Below are 21,941 nucleotides of genomic sequence, written 5' to 3' on the forward strand. Positions count from 1 at the left end.
TCCACGTTGGAGACGTGTTTGGCGCTGTTTAAGCGGAATCCAGGGGAGTTTTTGCGTCGTTTTGTAACGGTCGATGAAACCTGGATTCACTGGTACACACCAGAGACCAAGGAGCAATCAAAACAACGGATCCAGACCGGGGAACGTGCTCCAAAGAAGGCGAAAACTGTAAAACCGGCCGGAAAAGTTATGGCCACCGTTTTCTGGGATTCACAAGGAGTTGTCTACATCGATTACCTCGAGAAGGGTAAACCAATTACTGGGCTTTACTATGCCGATTTATTGGACCGATTCGACGCCGAATTAGAGAAAAAACGACCCCATCTGGCTAAGAAAAAGGTGCTGTTTCACCACCACAACGCACTGGTTCACACGTCTGCCGTTGTCATGGCCAAATTGGTCGAATTACGCTACGAATTGCTGCCTTATCCACCGTATTCTCCAGATTTGGCCCCTGGTGACTTCTTTCTATTTCCTAATCTGAAAAAATCCCTCGCCGGGAATAGATATGGATCAAATGAGACGGTTATCGCTGCCACGGAGGCCTATTTTGCAGAGTTTGAGAAAATCTATTTTTCGGACGGGTTAAAAAAGTTGGAGCATCGCTGGGCTAAGTGTATCGAACTAAAAGGAGACTATATTGAAAAATGAATTGCCACTTTTCCAAAATTTTCGTATACTTTTTGTAGGCTAAGTATTTATTGAATCGCCCTCGTATATGTAGTTAGACGGTCAATGGAAAAAATAACTAAGAGAAATGACTTAAAGTTCTAATGTTTTACACAAAAAATGACCACCATTGGTAAATGTTGATATTGTTTACGAGACTATATATTTATTTACACACAACACCTGATAGGATCTTAGCAACAGGCAATACAATCTTGGCGGACGTCAATACGTTTCGTGCGTACATTGATAAGGCTTGATAAGTGCAACATTGACCGTGGTAGGGCTGCCAGCAAGAATAACAAGTAAGATGTTCTCTCGCAAAAGATGAAATAGTATATATTATATACTACTAGAGGTCCGCCCCGGCTTCGACGGTGGTACATCTTTCGCAATAAAAGGTAGCCTATGTCCTTTCTCGGGTATCAAAATATCTCCATACCAAATTTCATGCAAATTGGTTCAGTAGTTTAGGCGTTATTGAGTAACAGACAGACAGACAGACAGACAGAGTTACTTTCGCATTTATAATATGTATCAGTATGGATTTCATCTTTTGTTGGAGGTAAAAAATAATAATATGAATGTTATATTGGGTAGAAGACTTAAGTAGTAGTTGAAGTAGATAATTTCGAAAATTTTTTTTTCGAAAAGTTCGTAGGAAAGTTCTTTTGAAAGAATTTTCAGACTTTTTAAGTTAGATTTATTTAGTCTTTTTTGCAGTTAGAGCAGTGGTGGCTCAGTGGTGAGACCTCGGACTTCGAATCGATAAGTCCGGGGTTCGAGACCAGGCGAGCGCGCAGGAATTAAATTGATTTTTCAATTTATCTGCGCATGTTGTAACATCACCACTGCTCGAACGGTGAAGGAAAACATCGTGAGGAAACCGACATGTCGAAGAATTAAAAAGTTCGACGACATGTGTCATCCGCCAACACGCACTTGGCCAGCGTGGTGGATTATGGCCTGTACCCTCATAGGAGGCCCGTGTCCCAGCAGTGGGAACGTATATGGGCTGATGATGATGATGAGTCTTTTTTGTATTGAGATTGTTATTCTCTCTTTTTTCTAGGAAAGTGTTACTTACATTGATAAATAATATTATAAAAAATTGAAAATGCCATCCCTACACTGTAGCGTGGAAGGTGTCGGCTTTTATGGAGATAATAAATAAATATCCATTTCCACCCGCAACATCTTTTGAGTTTATTTATTTTTTTATGATTTTGTAAATTAACCAAATTATCTTTCGATATTACCAATAAAACGTAAGGTTAATATTTTAACCAAGCACATCTATATCTATACATATAATAAATCTGTAGAAGGGTCAATTCTGTACATTGAAAATATTAAAAAAATAAATACCAGGGGGTGTTACTGGATCGATACCAAACCCAAATATGTGATTAAAAAAATTTTTGTATGTCTGTCTGTCTGTCTGTCTGTCTGTCTGTATGTGAAGGCATCACGTGAAAACTAACGGTTCGATTTCGATGAAACTTGGTATAATTATACCTTATTATCCTGGGCGTAAAATAGGATACTTTTTATCCTGGAAAAATACGTAGAAAAAAATTAATCTTAACTTTTCAGTTTTATAGACGTTGTTCTGTAGAACCACGAACACACGTTGCGTATTATTATAGGCCTAGCCGTATTTGGGTCCAATAGATATTTATAAGATGTTTAATTGTCAGAGTTACTCAAAATGGAGAAATAAACCATCCACGCGAAGACCGACATCCGCGCGGACGGAGTCGCGGGCGGAAGCTAGTAAAATATATTTCGGTACCGATCAGTTAGTTCATAAGGGACCTTATATGTATACCCTTTCTTGTATTTAACTTTAATAACTATCCTTGTTTTTATAGTTTTGATCTTCGGCAGACCTATAGAATAAATTTTGATCCTATTTATAGCAGCTACAAGCCAATAAAAACAAAATTAAAAAAAAAAAATGCATGTCATGTTACCTTTCTAATATTTTTAAGTTACAAAAATATACATTATTTAATATTAAAATGAAAATAAAAACAACAACCATAATAATTTCACGAAAACTCAAATCTGAAATGGTCTACAAATTGTAAAAATTCTCAACTTTATATTTTATTAATTCAATTTTCATTTCTATTGTCGTATTCATAAGGTTGAGTTTTATATGTACGTGATGGTATTTAATAGGCAAGCCCGTGCCGCGCCTGTATGTTCGCGGAATTCAATATGACTCCATTTGTATGCTTTATTTGTCTTTGTATGTTTTTTTTAAAGTAAGTATTAAGTATAGGAATACGAACGTACAAAACTAACAAAAAAAAAAAAATACAAAAAAGTTTATTTTACGGCGTCTGTGTATATTTTATAAGTTGTAACATTAAATTGAAATTTTAAAATATACTAGTGCCTCAGGTAGAATGTAAAACGGGTTTTTTGTGTATCGTTTTATCAATAAACTTAAAAAAAATGCTGTAATCTATGAATAAAAAACTACTAATGGTGCTAGTATGTATGACTATGAGGTAGGGTTAAGTAGTCATACTGGTTTACTCAAAACACGTGCACGATTTGCAAATTTGCTAAAGGAAACTGTACTCTAATTAATTGCAATAGAGTTGAAATCGAAGCGCTGGTTATTTAACTAATTTGCCTACGATATTACGATAAAAACTCGTCAAAACAAACCCGGCCGTTGGCGTCAAAATAAAACCTCTTTTGGGTGATAGTTGTAAGTTGACGGTGATTTTGCGTTTTTTATTAATTACTGCACTATTCGAAATGGAGTACGTTTTGCCGTTTCTACCTACTTGCTGATGCTACATTAGGACTTATATATAAACTAGCTGTGCCCCGCGGTTTCACCCGCATTGCTCCGCTCCTGTTGGTCTTAGCGTGATGATATACAGGGTGGAAGGTTAAGATGGGGCATGAAGGGCAGGTACCTTAACCGTTGTAGCTACATGAAAACGTTCTTAGGAGACTATCCTTAAATTCTTGAGAAATTTTAATCTGCATTCACAGATTTTTGAAAAAATGTACGGTCAGCAAGGAAATCGGCAGTTTTCAAAATAAATTTTTTTGATGCCAATCGATCCAGTTTCTCATGGGGATCAAAACACTCTAAAAAACCAACTGAGGTATGAGTACTAAAAAAGTCAGAAATCGCGAAAAACTATTTCCACACATTCACTAAGAAAATAAGTGATTAAAGAAAAGATGTGCTAATAGAAAACTCCAAAGAGATTTTCAGGCTTCAATATTTTTTGTTTCTGATTATTAAAACACATACCGACAATAAGAAGAAACATTAATTTAATTAAACGGTTGTCAAAGAAAATAAAAAAATAACAAAATAATAACAAAAAACATACATTGCGTATTCTCATTTAATACGCGTGAACGACGCGGACGTGTCAAGCTTTTCTTAAATGAGCCACTTTCTGCTAGATTTTTTACAAGATTCGCGTTTACCTTTCGCGTCGGTACCTGTTGCATTGGGTATTTATTCCTGTACCATTCCAATGCAACCGTTGGGTTTTTATTATTTAAAAAGTAAGCCTCTAACAGATCTAAACGTTCCAAATTATTTAAGGACATTTTTTGTGAAGACAGAGTAACTTTTGGTAACTTTTGTTTTCTATGTGTTTACATAAGCCATAAAAATGTGACGTGTTCGTTCGATATTCAAATTTAAATAATTTTTCATCTCGTGCACGAGCTGCCAGCCACCGCCCGCTCACGCCCCGCGTCGCTGGCATGTTATGCTGCTTTGCCTTTGTCTTTTTACTTGTTCATGAATGAAAATAGTTTTTCGCGATTTCTGACTTTTCTAGTACTCATACCTCAGTTGGTCTTTTAGAGTGTTTTGATCCCCAAGAGAAAGTGGATCGATTGGCATCAAAAAAATTTTTTTTTGAAAACTGCCGATTTCCTTGCTGACCGTACATTTTTTCAAAAATCTGTGAATGCAGATTAAAATTTCTCAAAAATTTAAGGATAGTCTCCTAAGAACGTTTTCATTTAGCTACAACGGTTAAGGTACCTGCCCTTCATGCCCCATCTTAACCTTCCACCCTGTATATAGCCTATAGCCTTCCTCGATACATGGGCTATCTAACACCGAAAGAATTTTTCAAATCGGACCAGTAGTTTCTAAGATTAGCGCGTTCAAACAAACATACAAACAAACTCTTCAGCTTTATAATATTAGTATAGATTTCAGAACAGTAACGCTATTGCGAATATAAAATAAATTTAAGTTACTCTTTCATATACAACAAGCAGTAAAAAATTAGTGTAAATAGTCGTCAGACACAGTTTCGTACAAATCTATTATTTTTGTCATGAAATCTTTTGTAATGTCTAAAGTCTAATGTAGAACTATAGGCATTTGATATTTATTAATTGATTGAATATGAATTTTTCCACAATGTAGACGCTTGTATTAGCTTCATCAGTATGTTTGTATACAAACACATTTCGGTTACATAACCGACTTCTTTAGATTCGATTTTGATCCACTTTAACTGAGCAGATTTAATTAAAACTTTGTACACTAATTATCAACAATAAATTTTAAGCGTGTTTTATAGTTTGTCAATCTATATTTATTTCCATTCTACGTTAAACAACAATGTACATTGACCCGCTGCGAAGTGTCGAAACTAATAGTTCAGATATGTAACACGCTATGTATCGATCACACTGCATTCAATTTGCGTTTGATTGCTTCCCGGAAGTAGCAGTGTAGTGCTGGAGGGTTGATAAGTCTATACAAATGTAGGGGTGGTTATTTTACTTTAAATGGTATTTATTTTGCGGTATATGTTTTGAAAAAGGTATATAAAATATGTTTTTTCTTTTTTTGAATTTGTAACCGAGTTTTTTTTAATAATCTATAATAATAAATAAACTCAGCCGCTCAGCCAAAAATGTTAATTTTATATATTCACATTTTGGCATTGTGTGATTACATTTTTTATTTATTTATGCATGCATATTGCGTATTAATGTGAACATTTAAATAATTTTAGCTTCTACATAATGATTAGCATGTTATACTGCTATAATTTAGTTTTGTTTAATAATCATTTATTTCACATTTTCCAACAAATTTATCGGTAGGTTTTAATTATTTCAGCAATAATAATTAGTTTTAGGTCACCTGAAGTGGTATATTTCATCTTGGTCAAGGCTATGATGAAGGTTTTCGAATCTCTTTGTTAATTATAACGTACCAAAAATTACAATCATTACAAAATAATTCAGAATTTCCTTTTCTTGTTTCAGGTAATTTTACTGATCCATCGATGAGCCCAGATTAGTCATAGCATTTCGTAAGGTTATACCTGTATTGTGTTATTCAATGGTGAGTTAATTTATCGTAACAAAGTACATCTCCAAATTCTCTTCGACAAAATCAAGCCAGAATACCTGAACAGATCAGGATGACACTTCAGAAAAACCTTATAACACACACTTCATTCTACGTAGTAGGTACCTACATTTACCATGGAAAATTGCTATGTTTTTTCATCCCGTGCCACTCTGCGGGACGCAGCTACTAATCAATCTTACTTTAGACGTAACGTAGACACGAGAAGAGACACAATACGGCTTAATACTAAACTATTCCGAGGCAATCTCATATTACATTTATCCAATTATGTACCAAAGCGATCCCCAACAGGTCAGAGCCGTTTGACCTCTCGCTAAACAAGTTAGGATAAATATACAGGTAAAACAATTTCCTTGAATGGATTTGTAGTACGGCGATTGTAATAACTAAATAAATATATAAATAACGGCCATAACAGGCTCTTGTGACCGGTGACCTTTACTACAAGCCCCTGTAAGGGTGGCTATCTGTTGATGGATCTGCAAATAGTACGAAATTATATACTTTATGTAGGTTTGTTTGTATATTAGAGGGCGATTTATTGTTTGGAGTATATGGTTTTAATGAAAAGGTACTTGGAAAAATTCTAGGAGCAAAAATAGGAAATAATATTTCATATCTACTACCCTAAAATGAACTAGTCGGAAAATACAACAAGCTATTCGTAGGAATAATGGGAGTTGACAACTTGAGAATATTATATTTCAATCAACGCGATATTTTATTTATTTGTCTTGCTTTTTAAAAAAAATTCTCTCCAGTGAGCTATAGTTAAAGCCCCTGAGTATTCAAGCCTAAATAAACATCTGTAGTTTTTGCGTATTGGGGATAAAAAGGATTTCGTTTACCCAATTCGTTGGAAGTAAAGTAAAAAGAAGAAAGTAGTCTTAAAAAAATTCTATGCACTGAACAACGTTTATTTTTTTGAATTTGTATGAGTTTAAATTGCTTTTAATTTGTTTTTAAATGATGAGGCAAATAAAAGTGCATTAAATTATACTTGCTGAATAATGAAAATTGGGAATGAGTTGTACCCAGTAATGTATTTGTAAATGTACCTATAACATAATAAATATCACGTTGACGGACATAAAATTTTCTCACATAACCCTGTATTACCCCAGTCTAACAGACGACGTTTATTCGATATAAAATCAATTTCACCAATGCCTCATAAAGAAAAGCGTCGCCAAAAATACACATCCATATTTAGCTAACCGAGTAGACGAAAATCATAAATTAACCGTGACATACTGCCAAGCGGATTGGCGAAAATATTCCTGACATAGATTATCATATAGATACTGGAGTCAACGACGCAGAGAACCTCAAGGCCGATATTGATTATCGTCGTTAAATAATATTGGAAGACGAACTTGTGATGTAACTGTTGCTATGTCTTGATCGAGCCTTATGGAGTACGGGGTTGCGGTGTGCGTAACTTTTTGTGAACTCCTGAAATAGATGGGGTAATCGATGGAGTGAAATTCTTTTATCCACAAGACTTTGCTCATAATCATAAGTTAGAGTACTACCTTTATAAGAGACGACCGAAGATGTTCTTCTGGAACGTCTACTATATTACTGGGTAAAATATGGAGGTATTAATCTATTACTTATTATCATGATGAATACTTTGTGTACATAGTCATGAGCTGTCTACAATATAGTTGACATCTTACTACTATCTGTACCTATTACTCGGACTGTTCATTGTAAGTGATTTATAAAGTAACATATAGTATTATGTATATCACCTCAAAGGTGTTGAAACCTCCAATAATAAATGGCTTTACCGTTTACAAGAAAGCACGTCTAGTGAAATATGCAAGAATAGATGACCCTTCACTGGGTCAGTGCAGCCGTCTGGCGGTCTGGCGTAATGCTGTGCTCCACATTGTGGGACGAAATAGATCACTGGGCTGATTGCTAGTCACATATTTGTGGAGAACGATGGTCGAAAGTTCTTAGAGAGTATTCCTGAAATAATTTATGCTCGCATTCTATTTATGGTCCTTTGAATAAACATTTTAATAAACGAAGATTGGTGAGCCGAAATATAATTGGTTTTATAGCCACAAAGACGCAAATAGCGTAAATACACGAAAGCGTAATAATAAATGAATGAAGGCACTGTGAGGAAATTAAAGAAAAATATGTTTGAAAATAAGTAATTCAGAAAACTGGTATCGTCGTGTCGCGGTCGGTACAATGAACGCCTCATGCGTCACAAATTAATGATCAACTTTACGAAATGTTGAGCAGTTGCTATGAGACGGTTTATTTTACTACGTCCTCTATTTAATTGTCTAAATTAAACATTTTTAGATAATAACTTCATTTAATACCACCAATATAATGTAGCAGTGGAATTTTATCAAAGCAATACAAATGTAGATTGTGCAAGATAAAAGGATTTAAATAAATCTAATTAAATCGGAACCTGAATCACACTGAATGCTACCAGATTGATCAACGTACTCTATAAAATAACAAAGATTTTTGTATTTTTAGAACCTCATTCAAATTACCTACATTCTATTCTTGTCATTACCAAGAAATAGGAAATTATGGCGAAGCACAAGTGGAGAACTCTATACTTAACCAATGGGTCTTCGCAAATACGGTTTGATGTGTAAACTATGTACGTGTTTGCATATTTAACTCCGTAGCTGGCGCGGTCCATCCAAAACATTGAAAGGCCACGAGGTGAAGGACGCTCGACTACGATCGATACAGTGTCTGCGCTGACGTGCCGAGCAGTTCCGTATCTATGCATATAGGAATAAAGGCGAATATTGCGCAGCACAAGTACGTCCGACTCGATGTTTTGATGTAACTCGCGTCATTGTATCAGAGGCTTCAATTCGGAATAAACAGGCCGATATGGTATGAATATTGTATTAATTAACCGGGTCTGCTGAGGGAGTTGGGTGTATGGATTTTCTTGCTTTTTGATTTTATAATCAGATATTTGGAAAGTTTAAGAACACCTGATAATATTTTAGAAGTTCCTTACAACTAATAATTATTAGCCATATCGTTTTTATCATAATAAAATATTATAAATTGTTAATCAGGAAAAGTTAAGCAATACGCTACAATAATTATTGTTAATCATTATCAACGAAATACACAATTGAAACTGTCGCACTGTGATTAAAGGGAATCCTGTAACCTCTTGGGTATTGGGTAGGAAAACAATCGTCGTCGTCGTCGTCGTCTTAACAATCTCACCATCACCATTCATGGATTTTTATATGGGACAACTTACATACATTGGTCCTTATTCGAAGCTTTTTCATTGATCACTGAGTTTTAATGCTCATTGCTAGTTGCTACTGTATAAAGAAGGCACTTTGTTCAATATAAGACGACAATAACTTTAACAAAACATAAACGTATTTAACGTTATGAAATGGAGACTTCCTAGTGTACATAAATGTAAGCCCTACAGTCTACCAGTGTTCATTAGTAGATGAACTCTGGTGAACGTACCAGAAATGTTGAAGCGTATTTTCTCAAGCGTAAGGTTCATTTTCGCATGAACAATAAACACGAGGATGCCGCTGTTCCTGATCGGATTACTAGCGAAATTGAACATTGTTATGAGAGCAAATTAGTTTCCTTAAAATCGCCTCAAAATGCGCTTCCATCCGCTCCGTGGCGCTTATAGAAAATTGAGTCATACTTCTAAAGAGCTTAAACATATTTGGTGCATAGCTTTATACTGCCAAAGTCCTAAATCTAAGAGGGCTTAGAGAAATGTCAAGTTTGCGTCCATTTGGTCCCCGTCAAGACCAGCTGAGACGGGCTTTGAATATAATGTACGGATGTTTACCAGATCTAGGCGCATGCTTACCTGGAGACGCCTATGATTCAACTATGAGAGGTGTTTGTGTGAAGTATTGATCCATATTTGAATGGATGCTGGTGGAGCCTGGAATACATTTATTGAAAGATTTAAGTTAGGTTGAAAAGGACACGATATTTAGAGCTTTTTAACTAGATTCTTGATATTTGGTATGGATTGGTTGATATTTGGTGGCTAAAAGCAAAATATGACTTCCAAGTGCGTACAAAAGTGCGCTTGAATTTAAATAACCTGTTTTTCAGCTTGATATTGCAGCACAAAATTGCACTTGAACATCTGAACAATTCCAATAACAGAGGGACGTACTCGTAGGTACCTCGGCGCGATGACGTCACGTAATATCAGAACACAAGTAAAGTAAACGAAGAAACATTGCGACAGGAAATTAAAAATAGGCAACGCGTTGGAAATTTTTATCATTTGTTTTTTAATTTTTCATTCATATTTTATTAGCGTAGGTTGCGAGCGGATGTTTGAACACCATGTGTATACCTACATGCTTAAGTGGATATAAATAATTTAGCGTGTACTTTGTTGGGGATGTAAGAGGAAAATTTGGAATCTAAGCCTGTATGCGTCACTATGGAATAGACTGGAAGGTTTTTAGAGCTTGATAAATGTCTAGAGGTACAATTACTGAAACTACTACACGGAAATTATGCTGGTTGGTGCGTACTGCGTAGCTATGTGTGAAAGATGTAATCATATAAAAGAGTAATTTTTTATTCAATTAAGCTATTACAAACTATTGAGACGGTCAAGTTTTTCATTTATTAATCTTATTGTCTTTTGTTAAATCCGCGTTTGTTTATATTTATATCATATCGATGTTTATGGAACAACATTCAACACTACAATTTAATAATAAACATTTGTATAATAATTATGTACCAGTTATCTGAAACGTATTTTATAATGATAATCTAATAATTATAATGTAGTAGTGTTGTTTTCCGGGTTCAATGTATTTTGCAAAACAACATGCTGTGTTACAAAGTAACGAATCGATACACTTATTTATTTATCGAATCTAAAAGTAAACTACGAGCAAAAAACTTACAACCCCTACTACATTGATGGGTTGATTTTCAATAAGTAGCCTCTGTTTTAGTAACTTCGAAATATTTTCTATTCCAAATTTCTTTCAAATCGGTGCTGTGATTTAGCCGTAAAAGCGTAGCATATAGACATAATAGATTTTCGTATTTACAATATAAGTATGGCTATAGTAGCCTGTGTTCCTATCTTAATCTTAATCTTAATCTTAATATGTATATATAAATCTCGTGTCACAATGTTTGTCCTCAATGGACTCCTAAACCACTTAACCAATTATAATAAAATTCGCACACCATGTGCAGTTCGACCCAACTTGAGAGATAGGATAGTTTAAATCTCAAATATTTTTAGAGAAAGCGGGCGAAGCCGCGGGCGGTAAGCTAGTTTCACTATAAAAATCAACCGTGTACATTCGACTTGATGTTTTCAGTCTGGCTGCGTGGTGAGGGCTTCGCGGTTACGTTAATTAAAAATTTTTCTCTCTATTATTCCTTTTTGCGGGTAGTCGAAGTTGTGCTTTCATTCGTTGTGCCGATATTACAGACGACCTACGTAACTTGTTTGTAGTAGGTAGTTACTAGTTAGTAGGTAGTTAGGTGGGTGCTTCGTTATGGAATTAAATATTGATAGGTATAGAAGCCTTTTTATTTTTTTATCAGCAATTAATTATTTATAACTAGCTTTCCGCCAGCGGCTTCGCCTGCGTTTTTAAGGAAAAACACGCATAGTTCCCGTTCTCGTGGGATTTCCGGGATAAAACCTATCATATGTGTTAATCCAAGTTACCCTCTATATGTGTGCTAAATTTCATTGTAATCGGTTGAGTAGTATTTGCGTGAAAGAGTAACAAACACATTATAAATGCGAAAGTTTGTAAGGATGTGTGTGTGTGTGTGTGTTTTATATATATTAAGAGGATATAGTATATTATATTAGTAGGATATTTTTTGGTGCATATCGTTATTAAATAAAAAACACACAGACATAGGAGCCCTTTTAATTTTTTTTTTTTTTTATGTAAACTCCAACAAAAGAGCGGGCGACTCACTTCCTGGAGGCTCGCCGCCGCCCATGAGCTTTCGCATTGTCAGAAACTTTACGAACGCTTTGTTGGCTTTTTAGAAATTTGTAGGCTTTCTTCTTGAAGGTGGCCAAGTCAAAGTGATTAGGAAACACCGAAGCAGGTAACTTATTCCACAACAGCGTGGTTCTCGGTAAGAAGTGTCTCGAGAATCGCACTGTAGACGAGCACCACGCATCCAGATGGTGTGGATGGTACTTCAGTTTGTGTCGTGCAGTGCGGTTGTGGAACTGCGCGGGTGGTATTAGTCCAAAAAGCTCGTCAGAACACTCTCCATTGTATATCCGATAAAATACGCACAGCGATGCAACGTCACGCCGCAGTGCAAGCGGATCCAGCCGATCGGTGAGCTCGGGTCGGTTGACGATTCGAGAGGCTCGACGTTGAAGGCGGTCAAAAGGAAGTAGCTGGTATTGGGGTGCTCCAGCCCAGAGATGAGAACAGTATTCCATATGTGGCCTAACTTGGGCCTTGTAAAGTTGTAGGCGATGAGCTGGCGTGAAATACTGTCTCGCTCTTGCGAGCACCCCTAGCTTCTTTGAGGCTAGTTTAGCCTTATCCTCCAGATGACCCCTGAACTGAACGTCGCTCGCAATGTCAACCCCGAGGATTCCGATACAAGGCGTGAGCTTAAGGAGAGTGTTTGAAATTGGGGCGCAACATCAAAAGGCTTCTTCTTCGCGGTGAAAGCGCAGACCTGCGTTTTTGAGGGGTTGAACTCGACTAAGTTACTCTGCCCCCATATCGAGATTTCATCGAGTGATTTCTCAATTTTTGACACAAGTTCCTTTCTGTGCTGGTCCACTTGCTCCTGAGAGATATTTGCAAATCCGGTATAAGCGGCATCACCCGTACTATCATCAGCATAACAATGTATATCGCGTGTTCGTAACATATCATTGATGTGCAAGAGGAATAGCGTAGGCGATAACACGCACCCCTGTGGGACACCAGCATTCACAGGCATGGGTTTTGAGCATGATCCGTCGACAACGACCTTGATGCTTCTTGCCGTGAGAAAGCTGGCTATCCATTTGCAAAGTCTCTCAGGGAGGCCGTACGAAGGCAACTTGGAGAGGAGCCCCTTGTGCCACACCCGGTCAAATGCTTTCGCTACGTCTAAACTAACTGCCATGGCTTCCCCCTTACTCTCGATTGCAGACGCCCAACGATGTGTTAGGTAAACTAAAAGATCACCAGCCGAGCGGCTGCGACGGAAACCGTATTGATGGTCGCTTAACAGCCGATGATCTTCTAGGTACCGCAACATCTGGCAGTTGATGATAGACTCCATCACTTTTGAGAATAAGGAGGTAACAGCAATCTGCCTGTAGTTTTTTGGGTCAGAGCGTAAGCCTTTCTTGGGTATTGGGTGTATCAAGGCGGTTTTCTAAGAGCCTGGGACAGTGCTAAAGGTGTAAGAGCATCGGAACAAACGCGTTAGGACTGGAGCCAACTCAGGAGCACAAGTTTTTAGGACAATAGCAGGGATCTGATCTGGCCCATTTGACTTGTTTACATCGAGAGAAGAAAGGGCTTTACGCACAGCACGTTGGGTGAATTTCACATCTGGCATGTTGTTATGGCAGTGTGGGATGGTAGGTGGTGCCCTTCCTTCATCGTCCAAAGTCGAATTCGACGCGAAGAGGGAAGCCAACGTATCGGCTTTCTCTCCAGCAGTGTGTGCCAAAGTATCATTATCCCTGCATAGTGGTGGGAGAGACGATTTACAAAAGTTTCCCTGGATGGCTTTTGCAAGTGACCAAAAAGCGCGTGTACCTGAAGGGTACCGCGCCAGCCTCTTGCCAATCTTCACAATGAACTCAGATTTTGCCTTATGGATCGTTTTTTTGTACTGTCTGGAGGCAGCATTATACTTTTTTTTAAATACCTAGCCCTACGATTTTTAACTGCTGTCGCTTCTACCCAGGCCCGAAAACAATCCTGTTTCTGGCGAGATGCTGCTTTACAAGATTGTCCGAACCAGGGTTGAGACTTGCCGCCAATAGGTACCACAGAGTTAGGAATATAAAGTTCCATACCCTGTGTGACCACATCGGCAACAGAGTCAGCGCAAGCATCGGGGTCCTCAGATGCAAAGCAGATTTGCCTCCATGGGTAGGATGAAAAAAAAGTACGCATCCCATCCCAATCGGCTGATCTGTAGTGCCATACACGTCGAAGGTTTGCTGGTCGCGGCCGAGATTGACGTATGATTGGCACAGCACTACGAACAAGGCAGTGGTCGGACGATCCAAGCGGAGCTTCAACTAGTATCTGATAATCGTCCGGATGAGAGGACAGGAAGAGATCCAATAACGATGGCGTATGATCTTCCACATCAGGGATCCTTGTAGGTGCAGATACCAGTTGTGTTAAGCCGTAAGACAAAGTAAAGTCATGGAAAGAACGCCCGGCATGATCTGTGGTTCTAGAATTTAACCATTCGACGTGGTGGGCGTTGAAGTCGCCGAGAACCACTATTTCGGCGGAGGGATTCTTTTGAAGTAGTAAATCGATTGTATCTTGAATGTGCTCAATCAGTTGGTCGGTTTCGCTATTTCCGCTATGTCTCCTGTAAAGGCACGCGTAGATGCGCGGGTGGTCGTCGCAGTCTACGCGAAGCCATAATATAGATAAGTTGTTATTACCTTCAAGAACGCCAAGTCGGCGACAGCAGATGTCCTCTCTAACGTAAACGCACACGCCGGCACGAGGTACAAATAAATGTTCCAACGCGTAGCCCGGGTACTTAAGGTAGGAAGTGTCAAGTGGAGAGGAAATCTGTGTTTCCGTCAAAAAAAGCAAAGCTGGTTTAGATGTCTCAAGATGTTGGTGGACGGCTGTAAGATTCGAATGGAGTCCCCTAATATTGCAAAAGTCTACATGTAGTGGCAAGGTAGGGGTCAGTGATGAGGATTTACTTTTTTTGCGCCTAGCAGTGTAAGAAAGCGGAATTTTGCCCCCCCCAGAGTACGTGGGGCAGCCTAAGCGAGAACGCTCAGGGAGGGATTCTCCAGCATGATTTACACTGGTACCCTCCTGGGGTAGTACTTTTTTAAATGCCCCTGCCATGTTGTTTATTCGAGGGGGTAAGGGATTGGGCCGTTAATTTACAATCTATGGTAATAATATGTTTTGTGAGTTTTGTGAAATATACATAATATCAAATCGAAATAGTTACTGTTCTGAAGATTCGTTCTTTAATTTGTTTACATGACTCACAAGTCACAACCAAACTTAATCGATCAACACAGTTTTAGTAATTTTCCACCAAGTATAATAAGCGTTAAAATATTCGTAGTTCCGTCCTATATGTTTTTATATAATAACTAGCTTTCCACCTGCGGCTTCGCCCGCGCAGTCAAAGAAAAAGCCGCATAGTTCCCGTTCCCGTGGGATTTCCGGGATATAACCTATCCTATGTCCCGGGGTAAAAAGTAGCCTATGTCCTTTCTCGGGTATCAAAATATCTCTATACCAAATTTCATAAAAATTGGTTCAGTACCTAGTTAAGGTGTGATTGAGTTACAGACAGACAGACAGAGTTACTTTCGCATTTATAGATAACTAGCGGTCCGCCCCGGCTTCGCCCGTGGTACATTTTACGTTTTCTCTACATAAGATCCATCCTCGTACTTCAAGAAATATAATAAAAACAGAATTATCGAAATCGGTTCAGCCGTTCTCGAGTTATGCGCTTACCAACACATTTTGCGATTCATTTTTATATATAAGAAGATATCTATATGAAGAGGTTGTTCAGTCTTTATCATTAATAATTATTAGTAGTGTACGAGTGCACGTAGGTAATGCGTATTACATTCAACACTTTACGCTAGAGATAAAATTGTTTACAAACGCTATGTTCACGTCGTTTCGCTGTTTTGTAGGTCGAATACAAATGCACCTACTCCACGCATTTATTGTTCTTGTATCGTGTTGTGATTGCTAGAACTGATTGCTTGTATAACAAGGTTTGAGTTTGAAAATACGTGGAGAGTACATGGTTGGTAATTTTGTTAGTAATCGCTGGTAATGGTTTGTTTTATTTGATTAGCTCAAAACGTGCGGTGGTCAGCAATAACAGTTGAATTAGGCGGGATGATTTCGTACTAATGAATTGCAGAAAGTTTAGTTTTGTTGGTGGAACTTCTTTTGCACCCAGAAAGAGAGGCATAATATGTAGATTGGTATTATTTTTCTGTTATTCTTAGCTAAATTCAATATCTTTGGTTATTCTCATATTAAAAACTGTGCTTTAAAATGTACATTCAAAATAGCTCTTTGCATCCTAGAGTAAAAATATACACTGTTTCAATATGCACCCAATTCAAATAAACAATTTTTCGAATGTCGATTAATATCGATAATGACGCGGCGCGCGAACGAAAATTGCTATTACATTTGTAATTTCCTCGATTACAAATTTAACAGCCATGTTGTCGATTGGTAAACGCACGCGGCGGTTCTAGGAAACGTAATAATTACTTGTTTGTTTGCGCCAACGTTTATGCCTAGGTTCTAGACTGTAGATTATAGCTAGATGGTTCAGCTATAGGTGAAGTTGTTATTGTTGTTTTTGTAATTAATGGTTTTGCACGTGCGACTAGAGTATTATCTAATACTCTTAATGTTGTTATTGTTATTCTAGATGTATTGTCGAGTGTGTAAGAATATGAGCTCTATTTCATGCTTATTTAATATTTTTTGAATGTATCGCTACCATGTTCACAATATTTTAGCTCAGTTCAAATTTAAACCTTTGTACCTTCCTTCTTGAAACATTTCTGGAGATAAATACGTATTACGTATGCTTCTAAACACATGAATAAACACACTTACCAACGGAATATAAATGTATAGCTAATATTACACGTCCAATGAACTCCAAAGATCATTATCTAGACTGTGCACTGTAGGGTTGATAAGCAGTCGATAAACAAGCATGTACATATTGCTTCGCTAGCTCCATAGGTAGATACTAGGTACGACCCTCGACTCTGATTGAACTCTGATGAGTATTGGCTTTCTGAACTAATGCCTACGCATTGCGGTTGATGGAGGGCAGAATGATGTTTGACAATCATTTGGAAAAGGGAATCCCACCAAAACATTTTCATGTAAAATGTTCCCAAGACGAGCCCATATGACTCGCACTGTCAAAAAGTTATCAGATCTCATGTAGAGCCAAGCTTCTAACACTACACGCCCTAACTCTACAAGGCCTAACTTCACAAACTCTACACCTTAGTCAAAATATGTGGCTTGGCCATTTCGCTACATTCACATCGGCGTAAGGTGAAAAATTAATTCACTGTTCATTACTTTTGTGTTATACAATAGTTCTTGTAGTAACGAACGGCCAAGCCACATATTTTGACTAAGGTGTAGAGTTTGTGAAGTTAGGGCGTGTAGTGTTAGAAGCTTGGCTCTACATGAGATCTGATAACTTTTTGACAGTGCGAGTCATATGGGCTCGTCTTGGGAACATTTTACATGAAAATGTTTTGGTGGGATTTCATTTCTTTTTGTAAGTTGTTTGTAACAAAATTTTATATGTCAATTAAATTTAATTTTTTTTTAACAAGGAGTACATATATATATATATATCTAGGAGAACCAAGTTTTAGATTATTAGATTAGACTTGTAGCGTCATCAAAATTTATATTAAAATTACAGGTCTCATACAAACTCCCATCCCCTAGTTTAAGGGGTTGGGGGATGAAAGTTACAAGTTTTATAATTTTTTTGTTGTTTGTGTGCTAATACTAGCTTACATACAAAATTTCAGCTTTCTAAGACATTAGGAAATACCTTAAGAATTTTGATGATCATCAGTGAGTCAGTGACGAAATTAGCGTTTTTTTGATATAAATAAAATCTGAAGTATAAAAGCTAATGTAATTAAAACTTAATATATCCAATAAGTCCGCTATTGACAATATATCCCGAAAATTTTGTTGATCTAGCATAATCCAAACCCAAGTTATGAGGGTTCAAAAAAACGTTGAAGCGCTTCGAGAAAAGGTAGGTAGTGCCCGTGCGCTTCGCTTGTTCGCTTGGCTCGTCTTGGCGGGGGCACTACCGTGCCCCCAGATTGTAAAAGAGATATAGATAGAGCTTACAGTAACGTAGGTACAATAGGTTTGCTTCAAAATAGTAGTGCTTTTGACGATATGTAAAAAAGTTCATCCAAAATAAATAATTGCTCAACATTTCGCGTGTATATGCATAGATAGTGAGTAGGATAACCTGAATGAATATCAAGAAAACTTGAAATAATAGTATAGATGTCAATGAGAGTATGTTAATAACGTTTGTAACATTGTAAAATATTTACAATGTGAACATCAACATCATTATTGTATTATGTTTTTACCTGCGATTATTTCTATTTTAATTATTTCCACGTGTTTTATTTTTTTAAACTCCCTTTATTTCATTTGCACAAGTATTAAAGGGTGGTCTCCACAATTCCACATATTGTACCTAGTAACATCAAAATTAAGAAAAAATAATAAACTTTTTATTAGCAAGTACGGCAACATTACAGATTCAATTTATGTACTTACAAACTATTAACTTAAATTACAACGTAATGTTTACTGCACGAAAATCAAAACAATATCGATAACACAATAGTATTATCACAACAAGGTGGACCCTCGGAGGTCACTGATAATGTATGTTCGTTCGTCGGTGTACACGGTGTAGTATGAGTGATGAATGGAAAAAACTTGAATGGACGTGTGCGGTGAGCCGGATATATTGTGTACTCGTAGTAGTGTGTGTGTGTGGGGGGGGGGGGATTTGACGAGTGCATTTGCTCCATTGGGGAGGGGGGAGTGCATGTGTGGTGTTAAGGGTGATTTTGTTTCAATAATAGTAAAGATTTAGTTTGTGACCATTTGTTATTTTAATCAATACTAATATTATAAAGCTATAGAGTTTGTTTGTTTGTACGCGCTAATCTCGGGAACTCCTGGTCCGATTTGGAAAATTCTTTCGGTATTAGATAGCCCATTTATCTATAGGCTATAACTATATTATCATCACGCTAAAATCAAGGAGAGCGAGAGCGGGAGCACGGCTAGTTTACATATAAACGGAATCTGTAACGATAACACATAATTTCTGTTCAACCGTGATCGCTGCGATCGAAAATAAAATACATCTTCGCATATTATACGGTTTATATACTTTTTATATAGATAAATATTACTTGAAAAATATAGGTAAACCTCAATCTGGTACAGAAGTATCTAGTAGCATAAAATCAATAATGTAGGATTAGTACCTACAGACCTATTTCACAACGATTTATCGAAAGAGACAATATAATGTTTTGATATATTACTGTATCGTTATTGTAATGATAGTAAGTTATTATCTTATTGTTATAGAGCGATTTATTTAACACACGTGTACATAATTATTTATGTGTAAATAAAACAGTATTTGAGTAACATCTGAACTTCTATAATAGGTAATGTTTTGCTAAGTTACCTCTGACCTTTGTCTGCGACGCTTTGGGAATTGTATCTAACTTGGGTTATAATTAACAAGCTCCAGCCAACAGCTTCTGTAGTGAGACTATTCAAGAATATTATGAAGATATGTGTTAAAATTTAACTGGATGTGTTTAGCCGTTCTGGCTGGATTGTGTATGAAACATACGTACATTTAAATTATGCATATTAATAGGATAATATGACGTAGGTATAATAATTGTTTATGTATTTCTTATTCAGTGTTTGTATTTACAACCAAGAAAAAACTTCAATTTTAATTATGTTCATTTGTGTATTCATCAGTCATAATCCCCTTTCCCAACGTGGATTCCTAAGGGACATCCCTTCTCTCATTTTAATAATGACAGCAGGATAAAATTACTTTTTAATAAATATGTGTGAATGTGTTGAAATTAAAAATGGTGTTATGATAACTACTGTGATCATTAAGTTTTTTTACAACATTAATTAGTGATTACTACGCTGGAAGGTGATGGAAGTAGTTGTACTATTTACTGATTGAAAATTATGTCATGTTTATTTAGACATTAAAATTATAATAAATATTTATTTGGAAAATATAAGATCATCTGGCGAGTTTTCAACCCGCGTCCTTTCGGCCACCGATGATTTTTATATTCATCAAATAAAACACAAGTATTGTGGCAAATCGATAAAGCCACCAATCCGATACAATTGCTTTGTCAACTCGTAAACACAACAGTCAACAAAGCAGTGCTTTTATTGTTTACGCGGTTGGCCCATTATCTCGGTTACGTAACGCCTCGCGATTGGCCGCCGGCACGTGTTTACTGTCGAAGTATGTAAGTGCCGTTGTGTGCGTGCGCTTTTGCTTGCGGTAGTAAAAAAATGGTTTGGAATAGAGGTACGGGATTGGCTGCGAAGGCGCTTTACATGTGTGCAATACACGTGATTGTGCTAGCGTGTGCGTGGGGCGTGTTTTTTTGTGTGAGTGCTGGTGTTTGGAAGTATAGGAGAGGTTGAAAGAAAGGGATTTTTGCAACATGCATAAGAGATATTGTATAGAATGATTTTGAAGACATTTTGCTTTTCATAGTTCAAAACAAATATAATCACAATTCACAGCAAAGCATCGGTGTCGTAAGTCGTAACTCATTGAGACTGTTTTGATAAATTCAACTTCTTCTATTTCTAGCTATATTATAATACTTATATATAAAATTACTTTTCAATTTTAGGTATCTGGGTTGTTTAATTGTGATTAGAGAGGAGGTATAATATTAATTATAAAGTTAATTTATTTTTCGCTTCAGAATAAAACTTCTAAAGATATATTATCATAAAATATAACAATCTTCATACTTAAGAAACTTCTAGGGACTTATTATGCTCATAACTTTCAGGTTTTATGTCTGTTACTCAAGTTAAGTAACTTGTAGAGATGCAAATGCAAATAGGTATGTACAATCTTAATGTAATGGAGTAGAACGGTTTGAATAGAAAATAATGTTCGAGTGCATGTACAGTACGTTTCATCATTTTTTTTACAGGTCTTTAATAGAATTACGCACAGAAGAAACTTATATTTTATTTTGAAAAATAAATAGTGACTAGTTAGAATTTTCTGAGCTTCCTTATTATAAAGTACCTAAAATTGCACACTAAAGAAACTTACTAATTACCTGTTTTGAAAAAGAAAACGTGGCTAGAAATTTCTTAATGTCTTTTTTATCTAGTAGGTTATTTAGGTCCCTATTTAGAGGGCCGCCCATCTTACGCTTCAACAGTATTTTTTGAGCTGCTGCAGTTTTGTTGCATAGGATGGAAAAAGCCTCTCAGTTTATGGTATTCTTCTATAGTTACACACTAATCAACACCCTTATTGCTCATTCCAGATGCACCCTCCGGTTCCCGTCCACGAACATCCGGCTGGAGTTCCAGTCGCTGGTCGAGGAGAGCGGCGGCGGCGCAGGCGGCAGCACCGCCGGCCCGCCGCTGCCCCCGCTGCGCATCACCATACCGATGGACAGCGACGGCCGCAGCCCGGCGCCTTCGCCCACTGGTGAGATACACTCAAACTATAATATGCAGAGACTCTACACAGGAAAGTTTCATGGGACATTATTTTATGACAAAGCTGTTGAAATAATTGTATATTGAAACATAACCCGTGCGTGCTGATAAATTAACTTTATTTTTATAATACTTTTTAACAAGCTACATTGTGCGCACACGACATTACATCACGAACCAAAAAGTCAAGGGTCATTTAGAGTTTATTGTGATACCATACAGACTATACAATAATTAAAATACAGATTATAATATTTGCCTATTACAACAAAAGCTTCAAAAAATGAAAC

At 36.9% G+C, this 21,941-nt stretch overlaps 1 protein-coding gene across 1 annotated transcript in view; it reads left to right on the forward strand.

Annotated features, from left to right (window-relative positions):
- LOC123695874 (forkhead box protein K1) overlaps positions 1-21,941 on the forward strand; it is a 61,669-nt gene that overhangs the window by 22,312 nt on the left and 17,416 nt on the right. Inside the window, exon 2 of the mRNA XM_045641822.1 lies at positions 21,474-21,640. Within this exon, the coding sequence (XP_045497778.1) occupies positions 21,474-21,640 (167 nt within the window). The remainder of the gene's footprint in view (positions 1-21,473; positions 21,641-21,941) is intronic.

The sequence above is a fragment of the Colias croceus genome, chromosome 11 (genome assembly GCF_905220415.1).
Source record: "Colias croceus chromosome 11, ilColCroc2.1".
Lineage (NCBI taxonomy): Eukaryota > Metazoa > Arthropoda > Insecta > Lepidoptera > Pieridae > Colias > Colias croceus.